General features: G+C 34.4%; 1 protein-coding gene across 2 annotated transcripts; it reads left to right on the top strand.

Annotated features, from left to right (window-relative positions):
* The first annotated feature begins 458 nt into the window (after positions 1 to 458).
* Positions 459 to 21,231, top strand: LOC123551859 (guanylate-binding protein 1-like). Of its 2 annotated transcripts, XM_045341094.2 has the most exons (12): positions 459 to 561; positions 4,399 to 4,514; positions 4,990 to 5,034; positions 8,010 to 8,140; positions 9,407 to 9,606; positions 10,017 to 10,144; positions 12,348 to 12,457; positions 12,618 to 13,045; positions 14,433 to 14,703; positions 15,858 to 16,079; positions 17,942 to 18,035; positions 19,745 to 21,231. In XM_045341094.2, exons 2-9 carry the CDS (start codon positions 4,431 to 4,433, stop codon positions 14,534 to 14,536), a joined length of 1,230 nt encoding a protein of 409 aa, XP_045197029.2. In that variant the 5' UTR covers positions 459 to 561; positions 4,399 to 4,430; the 3' UTR covers positions 14,537 to 14,703; positions 15,858 to 16,079; positions 17,942 to 18,035; positions 19,745 to 21,231. The 2 variants fall into 2 exon arrangements, with proteins under 2 accessions (XP_045197029.2, XP_045197030.2); XM_045341095.2 differs by lacking the exon at positions 4,990 to 5,034.
* The last annotated feature ends 787 nt before the right edge of the window (positions 21,232 to 22,018 follow it).

Here is a 22,018-nt window from a genome sequence, read left to right as displayed (position 1 = left end):
GCAGTGGTTCCAATTCTTTTCATACACAGATCGTCCCGGAACCACATGGGCCGCCGGGGGTCTATACACACCCATTACGTGTAGGGTCAAATTTTTGAAAACGAATTTCCAAATATGCATTTATATTTCATTACACCATATGATTTAACAAAGTTAAGTCTACAACTGTGAAACTTCTCATTAAAATCTACATATTGAAACTTTTGAATATGCGAAAATTAACAAGAGGACCAAAATTTTCAAAAACGGTCTTACAAAAAAAAATCAAGAACACAACATTATTTTTTTCTGATGGCTGAATTTCACGATTAAATATAATTCAAAATTGAAGAACAAAAATTGTTTCAAACGTTCAGAACTACCTTTACGAAAATCAACAAGATCATGTCATTACAGATAGCAGATAAACGAGTCAGTTATCTGTATCATAAATGATAACAGTATGCGCGACAGGCACGTATTTTCTTTATCTTGAAACCAAATCTGATTTTAACGGATTTTATTTTCTTGAATCACTGTAGGAATTTAGAAAAAAAAATCATATTTGCTAATACTGGCAAGGTATGTTTTCAATCTTGTTTATGTAGTTGTCGTTTTAGCTTATAAACCATGTAACATGTTTACAATATAGTTTTCGTTTTGATTTAGTTTCACGGTACAAATAATTTATATTACTTCTAGTATGATTTCCACATCTGTTACATTCTTCGTTTTCATAACATAAATACAAAATGTATAAGTAAGTACAAATAATGTATACATTTCTTTGTCCGAGTCAAAGTCAACTGTAGGACCCCCGGATGTAAATATGGTCACATATGTAAAAATGGTAACAAACGTAAAATAATTTTACCGTATATGTAAAATTTCTACAAAGTAACCGAGTTGTTACAAATGTAAAACTCGGTAATTGTAATAAAAGCGCCACAATTGAACCAATTTGTGTACAATGTAAAAGAAGTTTCCTACAATTTAAACACAATCGTAGTCACTTTATTAATCTGTATGAATCAGACGACTTCGTAATTGCGACACCGTTTAAGTGATTTTGATAATGAGGTCAATCCATCCAACGTTATCAGTCATAGTTTCATATCCAACAGATGAAATATCGACAAGTATCTATTAAGCACCGGGACGAATTCCCAAGGCATCTTCACTCTGTAATTAGCGATACTTTGGCACCTGCCTGAATGCAATAACTATGTAACATTGGGCCGACGATCTTTTACGCAATTTGTGAAATTATATACACATGTACTTCATTAAAATACAATTATAAAGTTAAAGACTATCTCTCACTTGACCGAAAGACCATCATAAGAGACCGCTTATTAAGCAGTCTTAGCGTTCTTTACACAATGTCACTGAGTTACGCTTCAATGCCGGAGTTCTACAAAATTTAACTACGTGTTCCGATGCGTGAGGGTATATACGAGTAAAACTATATATATATAGGCGCGCATGTGTGTGATAATGGATTGTCTCCTTATTCGTTCCTCTGCATAACAAACTATAAGTGAGTACACAATTGTTGGGAGGAATAGTCAACTGGAACTTTATCTGAATATATAGACAGGTATTAGAATAATTGGCCTGCGGAAGATCACTTATAATCAGTTTAATACAGTCAAACCTGTTAACAAAGGCCGGCCAAGAGAGAGGGGAGAAATGGCCTTTGTTCATAGCGACTTTTTCGAGGTCATTGGTCATTATCGTATGGCCTTTATCTTCGTCAGTGCATATTGCCATACCAAGTACATGTATAGTGACACACAGACTTGTTATCATCATCATCATCATCTTCTCACAATGGTTTTATTATATGACTATGACAGCCTATCGATATTAGGATTGAACCCCATGCAAAATCACAAGGATACATGATGAAATAGGAAGAATATAAAGGAATACATTGTCATGAAAGTTAAAGTATTCTCAACAGCACTCTTATCAGATTTGAAGTCTGACGCTGTTTAGGAAATTAGAGCGCCGCGCATGAAACATTACCGTGTCAAGTAATTAACCACAATGGAAGGTATTTTACTGCCGCGGTCGTAGAATGGCGCTGTTCACGCCTTTATGAAACATATATCGAAGGGAAATCATAGTGCCCGTGTTGGCAGTGGCCGCAACTCACGACGTTTTCACATTTGTCGTTGTCTCGTTTAGTCGTTCTGGCGCCAGAACGCCAAGACGACGTTTTAGGGCGCCGTTTGCAAATGTCGTTCTTTCGTTTTGTCTTGATTCATTCTTCGTTATATCGTTTTGGCGGTGGCGCCAGAACGAGGGAACGAAACAACGCTAAAAGATGAAAACGTCAGAATCCATACTTCTTTCATTCAGATGTGTTTACTAACACTGCGTATTCTCTACGCCAGAACACAAGAACGATACTTCCACCTTTGCCGTTGTTTCGACAGAACGACACTTGTAGAAATCAGCCACCATACTGAAAATTATTATCTTTCTCTTTTTACAATAATAATAAACATAATGACGTGATTATTTGGACCAGTCCAAACCAGAAGGGTAATCGATTATTTGCATGATTTAAGTACGCATTTGTACGCAAGCGGGCTCGACAAAAATGTAAATACATTTTGTCCGCCTATAATATATAGCAACTGATAAGTGATACAATTCATGAAATGACTGTAAAGTATAATCACGGGAGACGTCCGCATAGCTAAATTTTTAACGTCTCACGAATTGTAGTTACCCATGATCTTTGCGTAACATCTAACGAAAAAATAAATTCTAAGAAATTATGCAAAGGGCCAATCACATGATCGAAAAGACATACATACCTTAAATATACACTTTCCAACTGCATGTGCGCGAATATAGCGCGAAAATCGCTTTTCGCCTCCTTTCAAGTGCTTCCTAATGTAAATGGGGTACACATATCCGTAACAAACACAGAGTCAATGTAAACCATAAGTTGTATTTCACGCTTAAGAAGTAGCATTTGTAGCATGATCCGCGTGGAGCTGTTTTCCGAAAAAACATCTAACCCCCCCCCCCCCCCCCCCCCCCCCCACCTCCACTTTCCCCGCCCAAACAATTTACTTACTTACTTGTACTTGCCACTAGGAGCATTGTCTTCTATATTTTATGCAAAAGGAACATACAAACTGAGGGACGGACAAGGCCATTACTACACACACGCGCGCACACTACACATATCACTATGTAGACAACTCCGGCTATAGGTTTTTTCTTTTAGAAAATAAATGGCGAAACAATTTCATATAGATGAAATCACAAGGTGACTGCGAAAATTGTGTTTTACATTTGTAGGAGACTGTTTTTACATATGTGACCAAACTTTTGTTTCTAGATTTGTGACGCTTTTTTATTACATAAAAAAAATTATGTCACCAGCAACGTTTTTATATTTGTAACAACTCGGTTTTACATTTGAAGTAAGTTTCTACATGTACGGTAAAATTATTTAACGTTTGTTACCATTTTTACCTATGTGACCATTTTTACATTCGGGGGTCCTACAGTCAACATTATAGTTTAGTCATGGCAGAGCAATCGTTACAGCATATAAATCAGAAATTCAAAAATACAAACATCACAAGCTAACTTTTAGGACTATATTTAAAGCTACATATTTCATTATGAGACTTTCTACCAACTGTTGGCATTATTTCTAGTTCCTTTGTTACAGTTAGGTTTAAGTCAGTTTTAAGGCGCGTAAAGAGTGTTGCTATCTTAATTATCTGTATTGACCATATTTAATCATTATTGTACATTCTTGCATTAAAACTACTTTTTTTCATCGGATTAATGTATGCATTAATGTAAAAAACAACAACATGTATTAGCAGTTCACGTGCTGTAAATAATTTATATATATCTTTCGATATGTTGTGTCAGGGCTAAATATATATTCCTTTGTTACTCTCTTTCACATTTTGTGTCATAAAAAAGACAATAGGTAAGGGTAGATTTCTCGGAAGCACAGAACACCTAAAACACAGCCCTAGAGCCACGCAGTAGCAAAGAAGGCCCACAACAAAAAGAAGCTGTAATGGAAAAATATTACAGACTGGTTGCTTCAAACATCTAACAAGTACATATTACTTTATGTGAAATATAGATAGAGGGTGAGGAAGTGGTAAAATGATGGGATGGGGTTGGGTGGGGGAAGAATTCGAAGAGGAAAGAAGAACAAGGATGAAACTACAAAGGGAATGCTACGTTCCTTAATAACAGTCACACTACAACGTAAGCACAGACACTCATGTACCACAATCAAACACACAGCCATACCCAACTAAATAAAATAGAAATCAAAACAGTAGGACACCGTCTTAGACTCATAATTATACAAACGCACCCCTATAAGCGTTAATACCTTTTATCAATTGAAATACTTTGTAGGTATCATCTGGTGGGGAAAGATACAAACAGAAATGAGCGATATCGAACACACGTCAGATAGTAGCAGTTCTAATGAGAGTCCAGCTCACTTTGAGCAGGGGTCATCGGTAGAACAGGTATTTTGAAAGAGCGCATACATACTGTAATTTGAAAAATATATTTATCCGAAATGATAAAACCAGATCATACGTTTTCGACTTTATATTCGTTGTTGCTGTTATATTGCATTTAAAAACATTATTTTATTGTACAGATTTAAATAAGAATACAGATATGATTAAATGTTTCGTATTTCATTGTAAACATTTATCTAATCATACATATTGAAATATCTCGCATCGTTATTTGAATTATTGTATGAAGACATGTTTGATGTATCATTTATCATTACACTGATAAGTGACACATATTACATTAGCAAATACATATTTGCTACACATAGAAAAAATTAATTCTCGACCTCCTTTCAATAATTACCGTTTTTAAAGTTAATCGCATGCTGCCTGTGTATAAAAGAGTGTGCCTCAATTTCTTACCAGCCTGATAGTAACATGACATTTTGCCATTGCTGTCATTTTTTACGACTTTAAGGCTGGTGCTGTTGCAGGGAAATCTGAACCAACGAAACTAGAAAAGGTACCGTTTCTATTTTTTCGAAAGTCATCGTAAATATCTAACATCGTTTTCCGTTTAACTAACAGAAACGAATTGAGTCTAATAACTACTTAGGGACGAGGAGATTTTTTATTAAGGTTAATGTTAATGTTCTTGCATAAAAACTACTTTTTTCACTGGATCCGCCCATAAACGGGAGAAAAATCGTGTGCAAACAAGGCAATTCACGTGCTGTTAATACATGATTTTTATTTTTGAAATGCTTTGCCAGGGTCGTATGTATGTATTTCTGCGCATACTGATATTTGGCATCTGCATCTTGTTTCTTCCATAATAACCTCTTCTTGTAGCATTATAGATACAATGCAATCCATAGTATGTTTAGCTGTATCAGTTTCCAACCCCAAACGTACTGCCCCCATCAATGTACGCACTAGCTTCTCTTAGAGTTTACTCCCTTTACAAAGCGTCTGTTCAGTTATTGTAAATAACTGTGAATAAATAAGTATCGCGTGTAACTTGTGCTATTGCCCGTTTTTAGGTATTATATTAATGATTTCTTTTAGTATCAGTCGGTTTGTTTTAACCTGATTGTTCGCAGAATTCATATGATAAACCTCGAAAGCTAGTCACTATCTTCGTACTCATCCGTACTCTGTTTGTTCGTACTCAAAATAATTCGAATGTAAAGTTGTTATTCTTAAAATAATTGTGTTCCTGTTTATCAAATTTTTTAGTTATATGCAAAATTATGTGTAATGTAACGTTTGTAATAACAAAAAATAAAAATAATATGCTCAAAAACCTTCAAATCACGCTTTTAGTAGTGTTGTTGTTATGTGTGCCCCGGTTATGGATATTTAAAACATGTTTACCGTTTCCAAGAACAACAATAATGGTAAATAAAAAATGTACCTGAATCGTCAAGTCATCACATATGAAAACAATGCATTTAGTCGTCGTGTAATGTTTTTTTTTATGCAAGAATAGCGACAATACACGTTTGTTTTGTGTATTAACGCCTGCAGAAGCCCTTGGGATATGTTTGTTACCTCGACCTTCGGTCTCGGTCACAAACAATCCCGCGGGCTTCTGCAGACGTTGATACACAAAAAAACGTGTATTATCCCTACATTGTTTAACATTGGTATTCGACGAAAGTCCCAAATTCGATAGGATGCCCGCTACAGATGTCATGTTAAAACTTCCCAGCATCCAGTGTTAGCAGATACGACTTGAAACATAAGCAATTTAATCAAATAATACAGCACTGAACGCAAGTCGGGATATCAACCGTGGCTAGGAATAATCGGACCCAGATCGCTGGCGCTGTTAGCTAACTGCTTACCACTGCGCCCTTATCATTTTTTACCAACAGAATAAACAACGAACATTTCTCAGTTACGTAAAAATGAATTTATTCTCCTTTTAGTTAAAGTTATAACATGTTTATTTCAAATTTTCCCGAAGGATGTCATGATTTCATACGTTAAACAATTGTATGCATAAACACTGATATTAAATGCCGTTTTGAACAGATCTTTACAAAAGAATTCGAAATGCATTGTAAGATAGGCCTAATCGACTTTAAAATAAATACATATTGGAACTGACATTGACTTTTTCGTATTGGATCAACTGAATACCATGCGGTAATCTTCATACTTTGAAAACAATTTTAAGATAGATGATGTTCAAACGGTTATGCCTTTGGTATATTGTAACGACATATTTATGATTTATGTTATTCGTTACATCCTGATAACCTTAATGAAACATATATTTACAAAAATGTCCTGATACATATTTGCTGTTAGATTATTTTTTTTTCAATAAAACGTATGTTCGCTCTGGGGTTAAAATCTAAAAGGCGCCCTTGAAGACTAATTGTGTAAAAGGAGTATATATACTACAGAAATGCATGTATATATTATCTTACACACTTTTATCTAATCGCTTGTTCAAGTAGTATTTATAATTGTTGAAATTACTACGTATCTGAACTCGTCATCTTTACTTTAATCAAACGCTGTCTTCCACGAGTCGTTTCAGCTATCTTTTATCAAGTCCGTAACATTTTGTACATTATACCTAATCTGAGTTAAATGTAAATCTTATATAAAAGAATTCAGACATTTTGATCAATATATATGTAAATTTATGTAAATTGAGGCACATATTTCAGAATAATTTTGTTGTGACATATGAGTATATAAAAAGTCGGTTGGAAGAGAAAATTCTCTAATATCTTCGTCCTCTATATCCTTTAAAATCATAAAACTAATTGCAAATGAATCTGTTAGAACGACCAGATTGTATAAACGTACTGTAATGCTCTGAATAGACAATTGTATTTAACATAAACGACATGGTAATAAGGAGAAACACCAGTTTCCTGATAAAGATTGAGGCAGGACACCTGATCAAAACTGATGTTTGTTTTCAGATATAACCTTACTAAAGCATATAATTCTTTAGTACGTCATAGATACTGCATTGCACTTTTTAAAAATATACCCAGACTATACAATTCTGTTTCGGAAAAGGTGTATGCAACTTCACTTCTAGTCTGGCTACAGACTAGATAATCTTTTTTTTTTTTTTTTTAGAAAAAATCATTCTTTTATGTATTCTGACTTCATCAGTCTTGGCTCTCTGGGACATAATGATACAAAAGTTGTATAGCCTCAGGAGGTATCTCCTGTGAACAAAAACATAGGGTCTGAACACAGACTACTTCACTTCGCCCCGCCAGTTCTTTGACCATGTTTTTTGTTTTGTAATATGTAGCTTCGTATTATAACCATGTAAAATAGATGCACGGAATCTTCATGCAAATATTTCTTTAGAACAATGCATTCAAATTCTATTTCAAGTAACATTTTGAATGCAAAGTCTCAAAGTTCCATAAGAGAAATGAAAGTCCTATTAATTATTGTAGACATATCCGATTCATGTTGGTTATCATTTTTTTTATCGAGTTTCACTATCTGTAGGAGATGTTAAGTGTAAAAGAAAGTGTTACTGACAGACCGGCTGCTTTAAAGGTTGTGAAAACTGATGACCAAACACAGTGTTCTCTGAAAAGTACTCAGCAGTTAACAACGAAAACGTCAACAGATTTTTTGTAAGGAACATTTCTTGTTGACTTAGCTTTTATTCAAATTAAAAGATAAGGGTAGATTCCCCGGAAGTGAACACTGCAAACTACGTAAACAGCTCCTTCCCAGATATTGGTCCGTCAAAAGTAGAATCTGTACAGACGGATTAAAACATTTTAGCTCTGTACATAATTGGGATCGGGTAGAGAAATGGTGGTGTGAAAACAAGATTGACTATTTAAAAGGAAAGCCAAGCTTGTCCACACCATTAACCAGAGAAGTGTTAGTATGGTTGCGTATACGAGCAACAGACATTCAAACATGCACACACACACACACACACACACACACACACAAACGGATATGTAAGATTTACAACCTAATATACTGAAATATATTTCGGTGACTATTGAAACCATTTAGTTATTTAATACTTTTTAGTGAGCAATATAAGATAAAAGAGACAATTTCGTCCTTCAAAATACCAAATATAGATAACTGGATTCGTCTTAAGGGGTCTACATATCACGGGATCCATCTGTTTCTATCCGCTTCAACCGATGCTAGGGTGGGGGTGACGTGTGATGTTTGATGTATTTCCTGTTATGAACAGACTCGAATGATTATCATGATTATCAAGGACATAGATCAAAAACGAAATATCCATATTTTAAGAACGCCCAATACCCCAAGTCCTATTCCTTATCCTCCGCCTCCTCCCCAATGAAAAGCAAAACTTAGACATATCCTCATACATACACAGACGAAGTAAAACAAATTAATAAGAAGGCCCAAACAAACATTTAAGGAAACATAATGGTGCACCGTCTGGAAACATCATTGGAAACACTTTAGGCGCCTTTGAGCGAGCAGTGTTAAACTTTCCCGGGAATCTAATTTTAATTTAAATTTTATGAGAAAGTTTCAATAATTGCTTTCCAATCATACAAAATAAATACAACAAAAGTTTATCTCCATTCATGAAAAAAAAATGTAAATTTAATCTTGGATAGTCAATGTTAGTGACAATCTTGAGTTATGCAATATCTTAAAAATACAGTATATTCCCAAAGAATACATTTCTGTAACAGGTTTCTGTATATCAAATGCGTACCTGAATTTGTATGTCGCATTTATTTTACAATTTATCAATCAATATTGTTGCAAGAACTATATCAAACAACGTGTAGAAAAATGAGTTTCTATCTTCGCATATCCGTTTCAGCACGCATTTTATTTTCTTAATTTTCTTTGTTTTTGTTTTGTTATTGTTTTTCACATATTAATTTAAGGTCAAAATATGGTGGTCTTAAAGTTTTTCGGTCACCCCTTTGTCTGATAAAGAATGACAAAAACGGCCAACTCTCTTTAGAGATGGAAGTCATTGAAGAGATATCGAAAATAGAGGAAACAGTAAATGTCAAAGCCATAGCTGGTCCATACAGATCGGGAAAATCATATTTACTTAATAGATTGGCGAACGCTGAAAAAGGTGCGTGTAAGATTTATCTAGTTGAGAATTACACTTTTATGGAACAGTTTTAGGGAGATATCTTAAAACTTACTTTGTCTTGTGTTTTAATCTTTTTATATTTCTGTTCTAAACTAAACTCATACAAACGTTTTAGGCTGTAAACGCAAATTTTTATTTCGACTGTTTAGTAAACCGTGCTAGTGATGTATGATGAAATGCTGTAAATGCTTTTTAGAAACCACAAAATTGTTTGTATCAAATGGTTTTAGCGTTCTGGATTTACAAAATTTAATTTCTGCGGTCACTTCTTCACTGAGTAAGTGTAAAGCACGGTTTACGTCGTAACGAGGACTCTTCCTACTCCTTTAAAACTCTTTAAAGATACTTTTATTTACCCATACAATTTTATTGTAAATTATATATTCCAGGCTTTCCTCTCGGCAATACTACAGACGCAACAACAAAGGGGATATGGGTTTGGTGCTTAGAACACCCCAAGCGGAAAGGCGAGGTTTTGCTGTTGCTCGACACTGAAGGAATAGGAGATGTAGCAAAGGTTTAAGTTTGTATAATTTAAGCACATGCGTGCTATACATGTACTTTTATGTACGTTTGCTTATGTATAATGATTTTATTTTGCAAATTAGTGTGCAGTATTGACACTTTTTGAAGATTATGAAACTATGATAATATTTCGAAAATGATAACGTTTGATATGCTTGATTCAACGTTTGTGATATGGTAACATATTTCTAATTAAATTTGTTTCTCATAGTTTCTATTGATTTTTTTAACATAGACCAGGGAGTCGATCGAAAATGTTCGAAACACTATACAGGCTTTTTATGAGAGGAACATTATGACTAATTCATTTTATGTGAATTTAATATCTCTTTTAAAAAGACGACGATCAGGAATTGGGTGTGTAAAAAACTGATAGAAAATAGTAAAATGAACTGAAACAAGGCTGCACTCCAGAACCCATGAATGGATCTCACAGATCCATCTTGGAATCCAAGAGTTAATGTTGTTAAAGATATTTAACAAGTTTGTATCAAATCAAAACTTAAATTTACTATATGGCTACAAAAGCTAAAATAGCAACGTACTGGCCCTTTAAAGATGTTTTTCACAATTATTTCTAGGGGACAGAATTTTTTGTAACTTTGCGTATTTATAGATTGATGTATAAGTTAAAATAAAAAATAAAAATGATAGGTACCCGTGCTTCTATTTTCAATATTCAAAGTTTATTAAGCATCACAATTAATGAAACCACTATAACTATGCATAAAATGTCAACATATAAATATATTAACTCAGAAAATTACACTTGACAGATGTCGAAAGTATCTGAAACTGAAAAAAACACGAAGTATTTCTTAATGATATGAAAAATTTAGCGGACAGAATTTTACCAAATTTTGTATTATGTAAGCTAGAATTAAGACAAAAAAATCAAAAACACACAAAAAAATAATATTAACCCGTGCTTGTTTTCAAGAAAAATTAAAAAATATTCACTCCACCCACAAAAGTATTTTTTCATTACCCCGCCCACCTAAAAATTATGAACATTTTTTTTTTCTTACAAAACAAATTGCATGTTATAATCAGTTTCTTAACCAATTTTCTTACTCACATGCGGAATAATGCTCCTTTAAGGCTGCATGCCTCTAGGTCAAATACTTTTTGAGATACGTGCTACACAAGCTTTCACATGCCATTTACGTATATATTTGACCACGTCAAGGGACATAAATCTGTTTTTACTGAATGAAACCTCAAATAAAAGCACTGGTGCACAACTTCGCATGCTGAATTTAATTCTTGGATGGTTTTATGACTCTTGGCGCATATACTTTTGAGGTACATGCGACACAAATGTTTAGACCCTTTATGTACGATTTGACTGTCAAGGGTCATAACTTTGGTCTTACTATATGAAATGCGGAATGGGGCACAAAAAGTATAACAACATTTTAGCAAGTCACATCTGAACTTGAAGGAGATAGATCTACGTTAAGATTTTCTGGAATTTTATGTGACTTGGAGTCGGCTGCATCACTACTGGACGAAATAGTTTACTTTGGCTGTCCACAATGTTTTCGATTCGAGCACTTCCTACGTCTACTCCTCCAATAAAACACCATCACTTTTAAAGGTAAAATATGCATGACCTATATTGTCAGTACATACGATATTTCCTGCGCGAGTGTGCTGCATATCCGACAATTATGCACTTTCGGCGGAGAATCCTGAACTTTACAGTGGTTATCTCTTGCTGCGCGATTGAGCTGCGCACAAAATATTGTGATGAACTCCTTTAAAGGGCAATTACTCTGGAACCCATGATGGGATTTGGCCAGTTTTCGAAAGGAACGATATAAATATTATGCAGATACAAGTTGTGTGCAAGTCTGATCAAAATTGATTGCAAAATGTGATCTCTATCGTGTTAACAAAAAATTGTGGACGGACGGCGGACGAACGACGGACAAAATACGGTCACAAAAGCTTTCCCTGTCACTACGTGACAGGTGACCTAAACGTTTACCAAATGAGTAAAAATATTTGTAGTAGACGTCACGCTGTATCTATATCGAACGTATCTATCCATTAAAGACGTATATTTTTTCCAAAGCACTACAATTAGTCACGAAAGTCATATCTACAAAATTTTTGTTGATGTCATATGAATATGTTTTTTAATATTCATACTAAAAGCACCATCTAAGATATCTGTTGATTTTTTTCAGGGTGACGATGAAAATGACAACAACATTCTTAGTCTGACGACTCTTCTCACGGGGACATTTGTTTATAACATGTTGGGAGTCTTAGACGAAAAGCTACTAAAAAGACTTTCGTATCCTTTCTAAATTTATATGTCACGAAAATATATTTTATTTACTTTCATATAAAGCATTCAGTTGCTTTGAACGCACATAAATATTCTTACAAGCACATGATGTAGTATACGGGTCTTATTAAGATATTCTTATATTCAACTCCTTGACTATTTTTAGTTTTGTGACGAAGTTATCGAAGCAGATTGCACTGTGCAACTCACTAGCTGAAGAAAACTTGTACCACATTCCAGAAATTGGTTTTTATTTCCCATCATTCGTATTATGCCTCCGTGATTTTAGCCTTGAAATGGTAAATGGAGAAACACCTGATGATTATTTAGAAAAGTGTTTGAAAATAAAAAAGGGAAACGAAGCTAAAGGCCTAAAATACAATGCAATCAGGGTATCTATTCTGCAGCATTTTCAAAATCGAAAATGTTTTGTCTTTGACAGGCCAGCAGGACGTAAAATGCTGGGTCGGTTAGAAGAACTAAAGGAGACAGAACTCAGCGCTGAATTTGTAGAAGACACATCCGTGTTTTTAGAATATATGTACAAATGTGAGCCAAAGAAGCTAATGGATGGCAGTCTTTTAAATGGAAGAAGTAAGTACAGCAAGAGACATCGCACTCCACTTTTCGGCGATTTAAACGTAAAGTACCAAAGTTATGTACAGAAAATGACGTGTTTGTCAAACAATTTTAGTAAGAAAGGGGCACAGTTTGGTCAAAATTACAAATCAGAGTTATGGAGATTGTTACGTTACATGCAGATGGCGATGATAAAGATACAATTCAAGTTTCAAGTTATTGTCTTATATTGTACTAAAGATTTATCCAGAAATCGATCTATGAAAGGTGCAAAATTCTGTTAAAAAACAATTAGAATTATGTGGATTGTAACTACACATGCAGATGATGATTATAAAGAAACAGTTTTAATTTCAAGTCATTATCTTTTAAAGTACCAAAGATATGTCTATACACGAAGCTTTCGAAAAATCTGAAAATAAAAATTCCAAGTATAATAAATTGCTGAGTTTACCTTAGGTATAATGGGCCAGCGCCTGCATATATTTTGTTTGTATGCTTGACAATGTTTATGTGAAGTTAAGTAAGATATAAGCAATAGTAACGCGGAATATATGACAGAAAAAAATGTTTCTCTTAGTGGAAGATATCTATACATTTGGGGATAATTATAGTCATTGGGATATGCGAAACATCGAGAAACAAATCTGCCATTATTTTGCTTGATTGAGTTTTATGTTTCCAAAGTAATGTCTACACAGTTTGAATGTGTACGAGTTTTGGCACGGTAAATTGTAAATATATATCATAGTGTATTTCATTTATGCTTGTAAAACTATTTTATACAAAGCAGCGCATCGTATTAGGAGTAACCTTTTTGCGCATGTTTACCCGAAAACGAAAACAAAAACAGGGGAAACACGAACGGAAGTCAAACTGTCAGGTTGACGTGTCTGTATGACTTTGTGCGCCAGGGAGAAAAAAGGAGGACACGAAAGGAAGACAGATAGTTGGTATTTCGTGTTTTCGTGTCATCGTATTTACACACACAGACACACGGCGAATAAAGTTCGACGGCATGATTTTTACACCTGCAGACAAGGTCTCGTTATTTTTACTAGTTTTTGCCTTCAATATATCATGTCCTCTTGTTTTCGCGCCAACATTCGATGACACGAAAGCATTACAAATCAGCAATTTTAAGTCCTTTTGTATCCTCATTTTCTTTTCGTAGGGGTGAAGACGCGAAGACACATGATGGAAGAAAACAGTCTTAATTCCGTGATTTACGTGTTATATTTACATTATTTACCTCATATCTATTCTGATTAAACCAGATCAATATCTATATCCTAGTTCTAAGTGCGTATAATGAACATTTTACATGTACTTTATTGGCGATATAGCTGTCTTTAAACCTCCATTGTTTAATGTTATTTCTTCGAAATGTAAAATATTTCAGTGTTTTCATGCTTGGTGGAAAAATACACCGAGGCAATATGTTCTGGAGACTTGCCGTGTATCGATGATGCGTTGACTATAATGTCCCGACAAGAGAACCAGTAACTATAAAAAAGATAGTGAGCTGGTTTAAGGAACAGATTACATCTCTAGGAAAGCCACTACCAAACGATTTTACTTCTAGGTACAAAGAGATCCAAAAGGAGGCACTCAGTATGTTCAGGAAAATGGCCGTTCTGGATGATCAGCAAGAGTTTCAGAAAATAGCAGAGGTAAATGCTTTCTTTTCACTTTTTTGCACAATCAGTGTAGCTATGATAATAAAGTATTAGGTATATTTGTTTATAACATATATTCAGATGGTTATTTGTGCAAAGAATGAATACGAAATGAATGGGACTTTTATGTGTCACAGACGCTTGGGGTCAGGTGAGCGGCTCTGGCCCCAAAAAATCTCTCTTTTTTCCATTTTTTGCAAATAACTATACCAAAGGTACTGCAAAAACTATTAAAACGATCAAAATAGTATTTGATGGCGTTCTAAAAATGCCACCAAATACCATCAAAGCATTAAATACTACATGGTAACAAACCATTGACAATTGCTTACATGTAAAACTGAAATTCTTACCTGGTTTATAATCCCAATATGAAAAACACACGTATATTTCTGGTGCTGATAGATTCAGAAGCGTGTAAACTTTCTATTGCAATGCATGTCGTAACCCCATGTTCTCAACAACCTTAACATTTCTTCGGAAATTAACACCTGTACCGGTACTGACAGCCAAAAAGCATCAACTTTCGACTGTACAAAACCGTTCCACAGGCCGTTCTGCTTAGAATTTTAACCACAAAGTATCAATGAATTGGGGCAAAAATTTGACCATCTGCTTGATCATTTATCACCTAAATTTTGGCGACCGAAATCTTTTGGCGGTGTCCGATTGTTGTTTTTCCTACTTGTGTGTGCATGTGCGTCTGTGTGGATTGGGCGGTGCCCTACTGTGTTGATATATCTTGTCTGTTTATTTATGTAAGGTGGTTATATGTGTGTGTTTGCCTTTTGTACGCGAGTGTCTGTGATGTTAAGGTTTACGTTGTAGGGTAATTATGATTAAGGAACATAGTATTCCCTTTTCAGTATTCATTTTTATTCCGCTGTTCCTTTTAACAGCCCACACCTTTTATTCTCTTTCATTGAGAAAAAGTGTAGCCAAGCAGAAGAATACTCAGAGGTACTGAATTAACACCATTCTCACAAACCACACACATATTCATATGAATTCTTAGTAAACTTTCAAAAGAAAAATAAATTACAAATGCAAGTGTATATTGCTGATGTGTCCTTACATCTGTTATTATTATTGTTTATCATAAGAAAATAACAGCATTTTGTACTGCAAATATATATTTATTCTTATAGATCGAAATGGACGATTTCAAAGACAAAATCGTTGAAGAAAACAATGCGCATGTTAAAGACATTTACATAAAAGTCTTGCAGATCGTTTATAATATATTGATCAAACCAAAAGTTACAAAATGTGAATACTTTGTGCAAGGTGGATATGAAATGTATACACGGGACTTTGAAAGCCTAAAGGATCAAGTGAGACTAAGTCAGCCAGTAGCCGATCCAAATTTAGTAAGTACTGAGAATGATTCTTGGAGGTTTTGACAGAGTTTTGAAGTTTCTAGCCACACTATTTGAATGCTAAAGCCATTCTAAAAGTAATGGCAATTGCACGCTTCTATAGATGTTTGTCGTGCCAGAAACTCGTGTTTTACAGGAAAAACAATTTAATGGCTCCTTTATAATTTTGCAAAGTTTTACTGAAAACTATCTTACCGTTTTAGAGATACTTAGTTTTGCGTCCGGTGCAGTCATTCGCACTAAGCACAATACATGTAATTATGAAATTAGAGCGTACATTAAAGTACGTTGTTCTATATAAATACCTGCATGGACTGCATATTTCATTTGGTAAGACTGCTGTATCAGAGAAAACTGTTAGCAGGTACTAGGTAAATTTAAAAATGGTCTAACAGTCCTTACAGAGAGGGGGCTTTCAGTGACGTCAAAGAATATTGCTGATGTAAGACATCTGATTGATGAAGATGCAACGTACATGGTTTAAGAAAGGTGTGTTCCTCGCATGGAGCAAAAAGCCAGTAGGGTCAGATGTGCAAAAAAGTTCTTATGTCTATGGGTAACAATAGCTTGTTACCAAAAATACTTAAGGTAACAGAAAAACAAACTGGCAACTATAAACAATAACAAAGCTTTATTTTGAATTGGAAATATTAACTAGCCGTAAAGTCCAATTCTAATATGCAAAAATACTCCAAATTTTGTCTTGGTCAATATCATCAGTATTAATTCTAATATCTCCTACAGAATTCAAACTAAACTTAGCATATCCAAAAATATACATCCTCTCTTTGAAGATAAATTATTCTTGCATACCAGACGGGGATTTCCGGTATTTTTACCGGTGCTGGAAAAACCCATCTTACACCCCGGGGTGTTAGATGACTCTCGTGCTTTAAATGACGTATTACGAACTACATACATGTAAAAGATTTATGATAGTATATTTCTCGATTCAAAACACGTTAATTTATCAAAAATTCATAACGTTACGCTGGAGCTCATAAAACAAAATCGGAACTAAACATTGTTATTTGTCTTTGAAACGTCATGACGTCTTTCCTGTTTACGGACGTTGATTTCCCGCGCTTTGTTTAAATACGCTGCTATAAGAAATAGTTATAAAAAGAAGTCCATTCAACTGATTTATTTCTGTTATTATACCTTAATATCGGTATGCAAGAAAAAGATTCTATCACTGGTTATAGGTGCAGCTGGGAATATCCGGCTCTCGGGTGACTCGGTAGGAACCTCGTTACCGCCTAAACAATTACCCTCGAGGCCGGAAATTCTCATCTGCACCTATAACCAGTGAAAGAATCTTATATTCACCAGATCTAAGACCTTATGACTTTTTCCTCAAAAAGATACTAGCTGGATGGAAATATTTAGACGTGAATAAAGCACCTTGAATTTATATTTTTAGTTACTTCAGACAATAATAAGGGAGAATACGCTGCAGTGTTCATCTCTTGAATTTCTCGAAGGCGGTAGTGCGTGGACGTCAAAGGCGAATATTTTGAAGAGATAAACTAAATTTGAAGTCTGGACACAAACTGTATACCACTTTCCAGCACGACTGTCATTATTTTAGTTTGGAATGGCCCTCTTATATGAAGAGCTTTTTTGATGACTTGTGCGTCTGATGCAATATGTTATTTAATATTTCAAATTCACATCCTTTATCTAAAACATTAACTATATTGTTAAAGGTCTGATTATGTCTTTTCTTTTTCTTTACCATACTGTCGTCTGCTAAAATGGGCTTTAAAATCAGATCTAACAAACATATCCGTCGAAACTTCCCAGATTTTAAATGAAATATAATATTTAGTATAGAAAAGCTTTATCTTTAGATTCAGGAGTGCATCCTTGAGTTTGAGGAACAGTTTCAAAAGCAAGCCGAAGCGATATGTCAAAAAGCAGAGATGAATGAAGCACAAATAAAATGTGAGTTAATATCTATCAATTTATAATTGCACAGAAAAAAGACAATATTAGAACACTTTATTTTATGCTTACTGGTGAAATACTGAAAAATATCAGTGAGATATTTCTCTATATCACTCACAGTGACGAACTTCTTTTTTTTTCAGATAAAATTATCTCCCTTGAAATATATTCTTTAATTAACTCCCCTTGTTGCCTTTATAATTGCTGGTATCCTATTATAATCCTAACATTTAAGCCATAAAGGAGACTTGTACAGCTAGACAATCCTATATAGGACAAGCTAGCTATAACAAATTTGCAGAAGAAATAATATTATAGATCTAAATTATGCTCTAGAAATGTTACCTTCAAAAGTGGTTGCTTGGCCTTGCCGTTAATGTAGCTATAGATACGTCTTTCCTCCACTTTCATCTGTTCCTCACTAACATATGGTAGATTTTACTGGCGACAGCACATTTAGTTGGTTGGTGTCTTAGTTTATTATCACAAGACATCAACTCAACCTTACGTAATATGCCAGCATTTTCGTCGAAATTCTTCCCCTACCAGCCAGTTGTGTTCCAAATTCCATCCCTATTCGTTATGCTATACAGCTCCTAGACCAATATTTCCAATAAATCCATGATGATATTTAATTCTGCAGCTTGATTTTCCAAGGACTTTCGGATATTCCCCAGTTCTTTACGTTTTTCGGGTTGTTTTTTAATCTGACCTTCAGCGTTTGTAAACAAAGCAAGCTTCCGGTTATTTAACGAACTGACGGCATTGACCGAAAAGTTTTAAATATGCTTACTTAACTACTGTCTGTTGGCCGCGGATTGTGCATTATTAACAAAATATTTTAATGTAGTTTTTGTTTTCAAAAACAAAATGGCGTCGTGTTGATTTCACGGACCTAATCACCAATATTCGATATCAATGTGCCTTAGTGTCCATGGTAATTTAGCGGATGCATCATATGTAACACAGTAGCCTAAATAAATTCTAATATCATCATGAAGTATTGGTTTTATTTGAACATGTTAGCATGTCATAAACAGAAAATTCGTTGATCTTCACCAATTAGCATAAAATAAAAAGAAAATTTGTTTGTTTGCAGTGTGATATCGAAATATATCTTCACCGATAAGGGAGACAATTCTGATATTTTCACTCAGGCTCCGCCTTCGTGAAAATATTCAATTGTCTCCCTTATCGGTGAAGATATATTTCGATATCACACTGCAAACAAACAAATATCCTCTATATATTAAACTTTGATAAGTTGCTGCCGGGTTATACATTTCACTTTTTAATCACAGGTTAAAATAACGTTCCTGTTATACAGCATGGGTCCATGAGCAATATACTCTTAAATTTGTTACAATAATAATGTTTTTTTTCTGAGGCAAAATGCATTTCCACTTCCGTCCTCAATCAAACCGAGCCTGCAGCATTTTCGTTTTTGCTTTTATTGAGCGACCTGTGGAGTTTCCACTTTTTCTTTTTTTTCCTTTAAGTGATGATCATAATCTATCATGATAAGCATTTGAAAAACGTAAAGAAATATTAATGTAAAAAGTTACTTCAGTTCCACAAAAAGGGAATTTTTTATGTTGCCAGTAATACCTGAAATATTCGGATTGATTTTTGTCTATAGTCCAATTAAAGTGTCTTATACAACAATTATCGTTATACTGATCTATAATGTATGTGTGATATTTAAGGTGAAATGCAAGCACAACATGCGAAACTTGAACTGGAGAAGTCGGAACTTGAATTAAAGAGAAAAGAAGAAACAGAAGAGATAAACCTATACAAGGAGGATTTATCAGCGCAAATGGAACAAGACAAACAGGGAGTGAGGGAAAATTATGAAAAAATAGTGAGTGAATGGAAGAAAAGAGAAGAATATCTCGAAAGTAAATTAAAGGAGCATGCTGACTTGATAGCCAAGATTCGTGAATATAAAAGCACTTCCAGTATACGAACCCATAAGCCAGCCATGGGTCAAACAGTGATGAAAACCATGTTTAATCTACTTCCCGTGGTCGGTCCTATAGCAACCGGGATATATGAACGTTATTCATCTAAATGAAATGTTACTACTTTGTCTGTATGCAGTGATAGAGAACCTACACAAATACGTTCATTAGCAACAGTGTATAGTGAATTGTATATGTTTTTTACTACATAACAGACATACATTCAAGAGACATTAAATCCTTGAAAGAGAAAGAATATAATTGAAAGAATACACGACAAGAACGCAATATATCTATAAGATTGTCAACTGAAAATCAATATTCAGCTACTTAAATTTGCTTTTCAAAGTTGTTAAATCCTTTTTCGACCTCTATAAAAACAATTAATTTATGACTAACTTAAATAATAGGAACAAGCAAAAGCATTTTAGATTTGTATGCTATTTATATTGACTAGAATCATGATCATTCAGACAAAAATATTATGCTATAAATTTTACTATATACACACAACTGAATAAAGGACAAAAAGATAGTGGAAGTATACGGCCGCAAAAATCTCCCTTGGTAATCACTTATATATACGTGCCAAGTAGAGACATTGGGGAAACACTAGCCAGCCAAAAGTCGGATATGGATATTAAATTTTATAATATTGCTAGCTTCAGAATACACTGCTCTTCTGCACAAAGCCCTATGTATTAAATCTTTTTCCACCGCACTACAGCACTTTATACCGCTCTACATTTTATCGCACTTCAGCACTTTTTACCGCTCTACATGTCATGGCACTACAGCACTTTTACCGCTCTACATTTCATCGCACTACAGCACTTTTTACCGCTCTACATTTCACCGCACTAAATTTCACCGCACTACTATGAAAGCCAAAATTTAGAAGGTAAGTGGGCCTGCCAAGCATAATCGCTGTAAGAGCTGAACCCCGACCTCTAATTGTATATGATAATTTTGTAAATGCCAGATTATGTTACCTTCTGAGCTTGGTTTTTTCATAGATATGAACCATAGTTGGAGGAGGCAAAAAATCCAGCCCTTAAATGCAAAAGTTAAAACTGAGTTGTCTCCCTTGGTTTTTCATTAGCAGAATGACCATAATAGAGACACTTAAACTGAAACCGACGATTGGCTGGCCAGAATTTCCGCCGTTTGCGACAATTTTAAATTATATATCATATTATACAGGCATACATAATAAAATTTTCCTTGAATCATAACTTTTCCATTATAAAATAACATTCCTTTGACTATGAATCAAGTCTCTAACTGTCATTCCATTACAATCACATAAGATTTATTTCAAATGTCAGCCCCAGGAGCCAGCTAATTGTCTATTTCCAGCGTGATAAGTTGATGATATTCATTCTGGATCCGATTCCATTGTTCTATGACTGTCTATGCCATCATGCTCCTATGTCACTCTTTACATTCTTGAAACACATGCTCCTGAAATTGTAAAAAGCTAACGCAGAATTCAGCATAGATTAAGCCATTGTACTTCATTTAACATAGTCTTGACATAGACAATAACTTGATAACAGAAACTATAGAATTATTTGTGTCATGCAGGACAATGTAATTACAATAATTTACTATCTTTAGCAGTATGTAGTCAAATGAACATTTATGAAAACATGTTATCAATACAATATACAATGTATATACAATATCTGATATTCAAAATATAACATTTGAGAAAGAAATGGGTGAGGTGTGTGGGTTGAAGTGTGCTTTTTCCCAGAAATCCCAGACAGGAAGAGGAAGTAGATTATGATTAAGGGAGGTAACCTGATTACTACCAGGAAGTGGATAATGTAAAGGGAGATAACACAATTTACAACCTTGATATAGTTACCACCCTAATTATCTCCCTTGACATATTAAACCATAGAACAGTGCATAAGTTTAGCAAAATTAAATTTGGCATTATTGTGATGGCAATAAGCCTTATTAATTTATGACTAACTTAAATAATAGGAACAAGCAAAAGCATTTTAG

Source organism: Mercenaria mercenaria, chromosome 4 (assembly GCF_021730395.1).
Source record: "Mercenaria mercenaria strain notata chromosome 4, MADL_Memer_1, whole genome shotgun sequence".
Taxonomy (NCBI): Eukaryota; Metazoa; Mollusca; class Bivalvia; order Venerida; family Veneridae; genus Mercenaria; species Mercenaria mercenaria.
The sequence above is the reverse complement of the archived record's forward strand: the minus strand, read 5'-3'. Positions and strand labels throughout refer to the sequence as shown.

Coding starts and splice junctions, on each gene's coding strand:
- LOC123551859 (XM_045341094.2), top strand. CDS start 4,431: ATGAGCGATATCGAACACACGTCAGATAGTAGCAGTTCTAATGAGAGT. Junction 5,035..8,009: donor AACCAACGAAACTAGAAAAG/GTACCGTTTCTA, acceptor CACTATCTGTAG/GAGATGTTAAGTGTAAAAGA. Junction 9,607..10,016: donor ATTGGCGAACGCTGAAAAAG/GTGCGTGTAAGA, acceptor TATATATTCCAG/GCTTTCCTCTCGGCAATACT.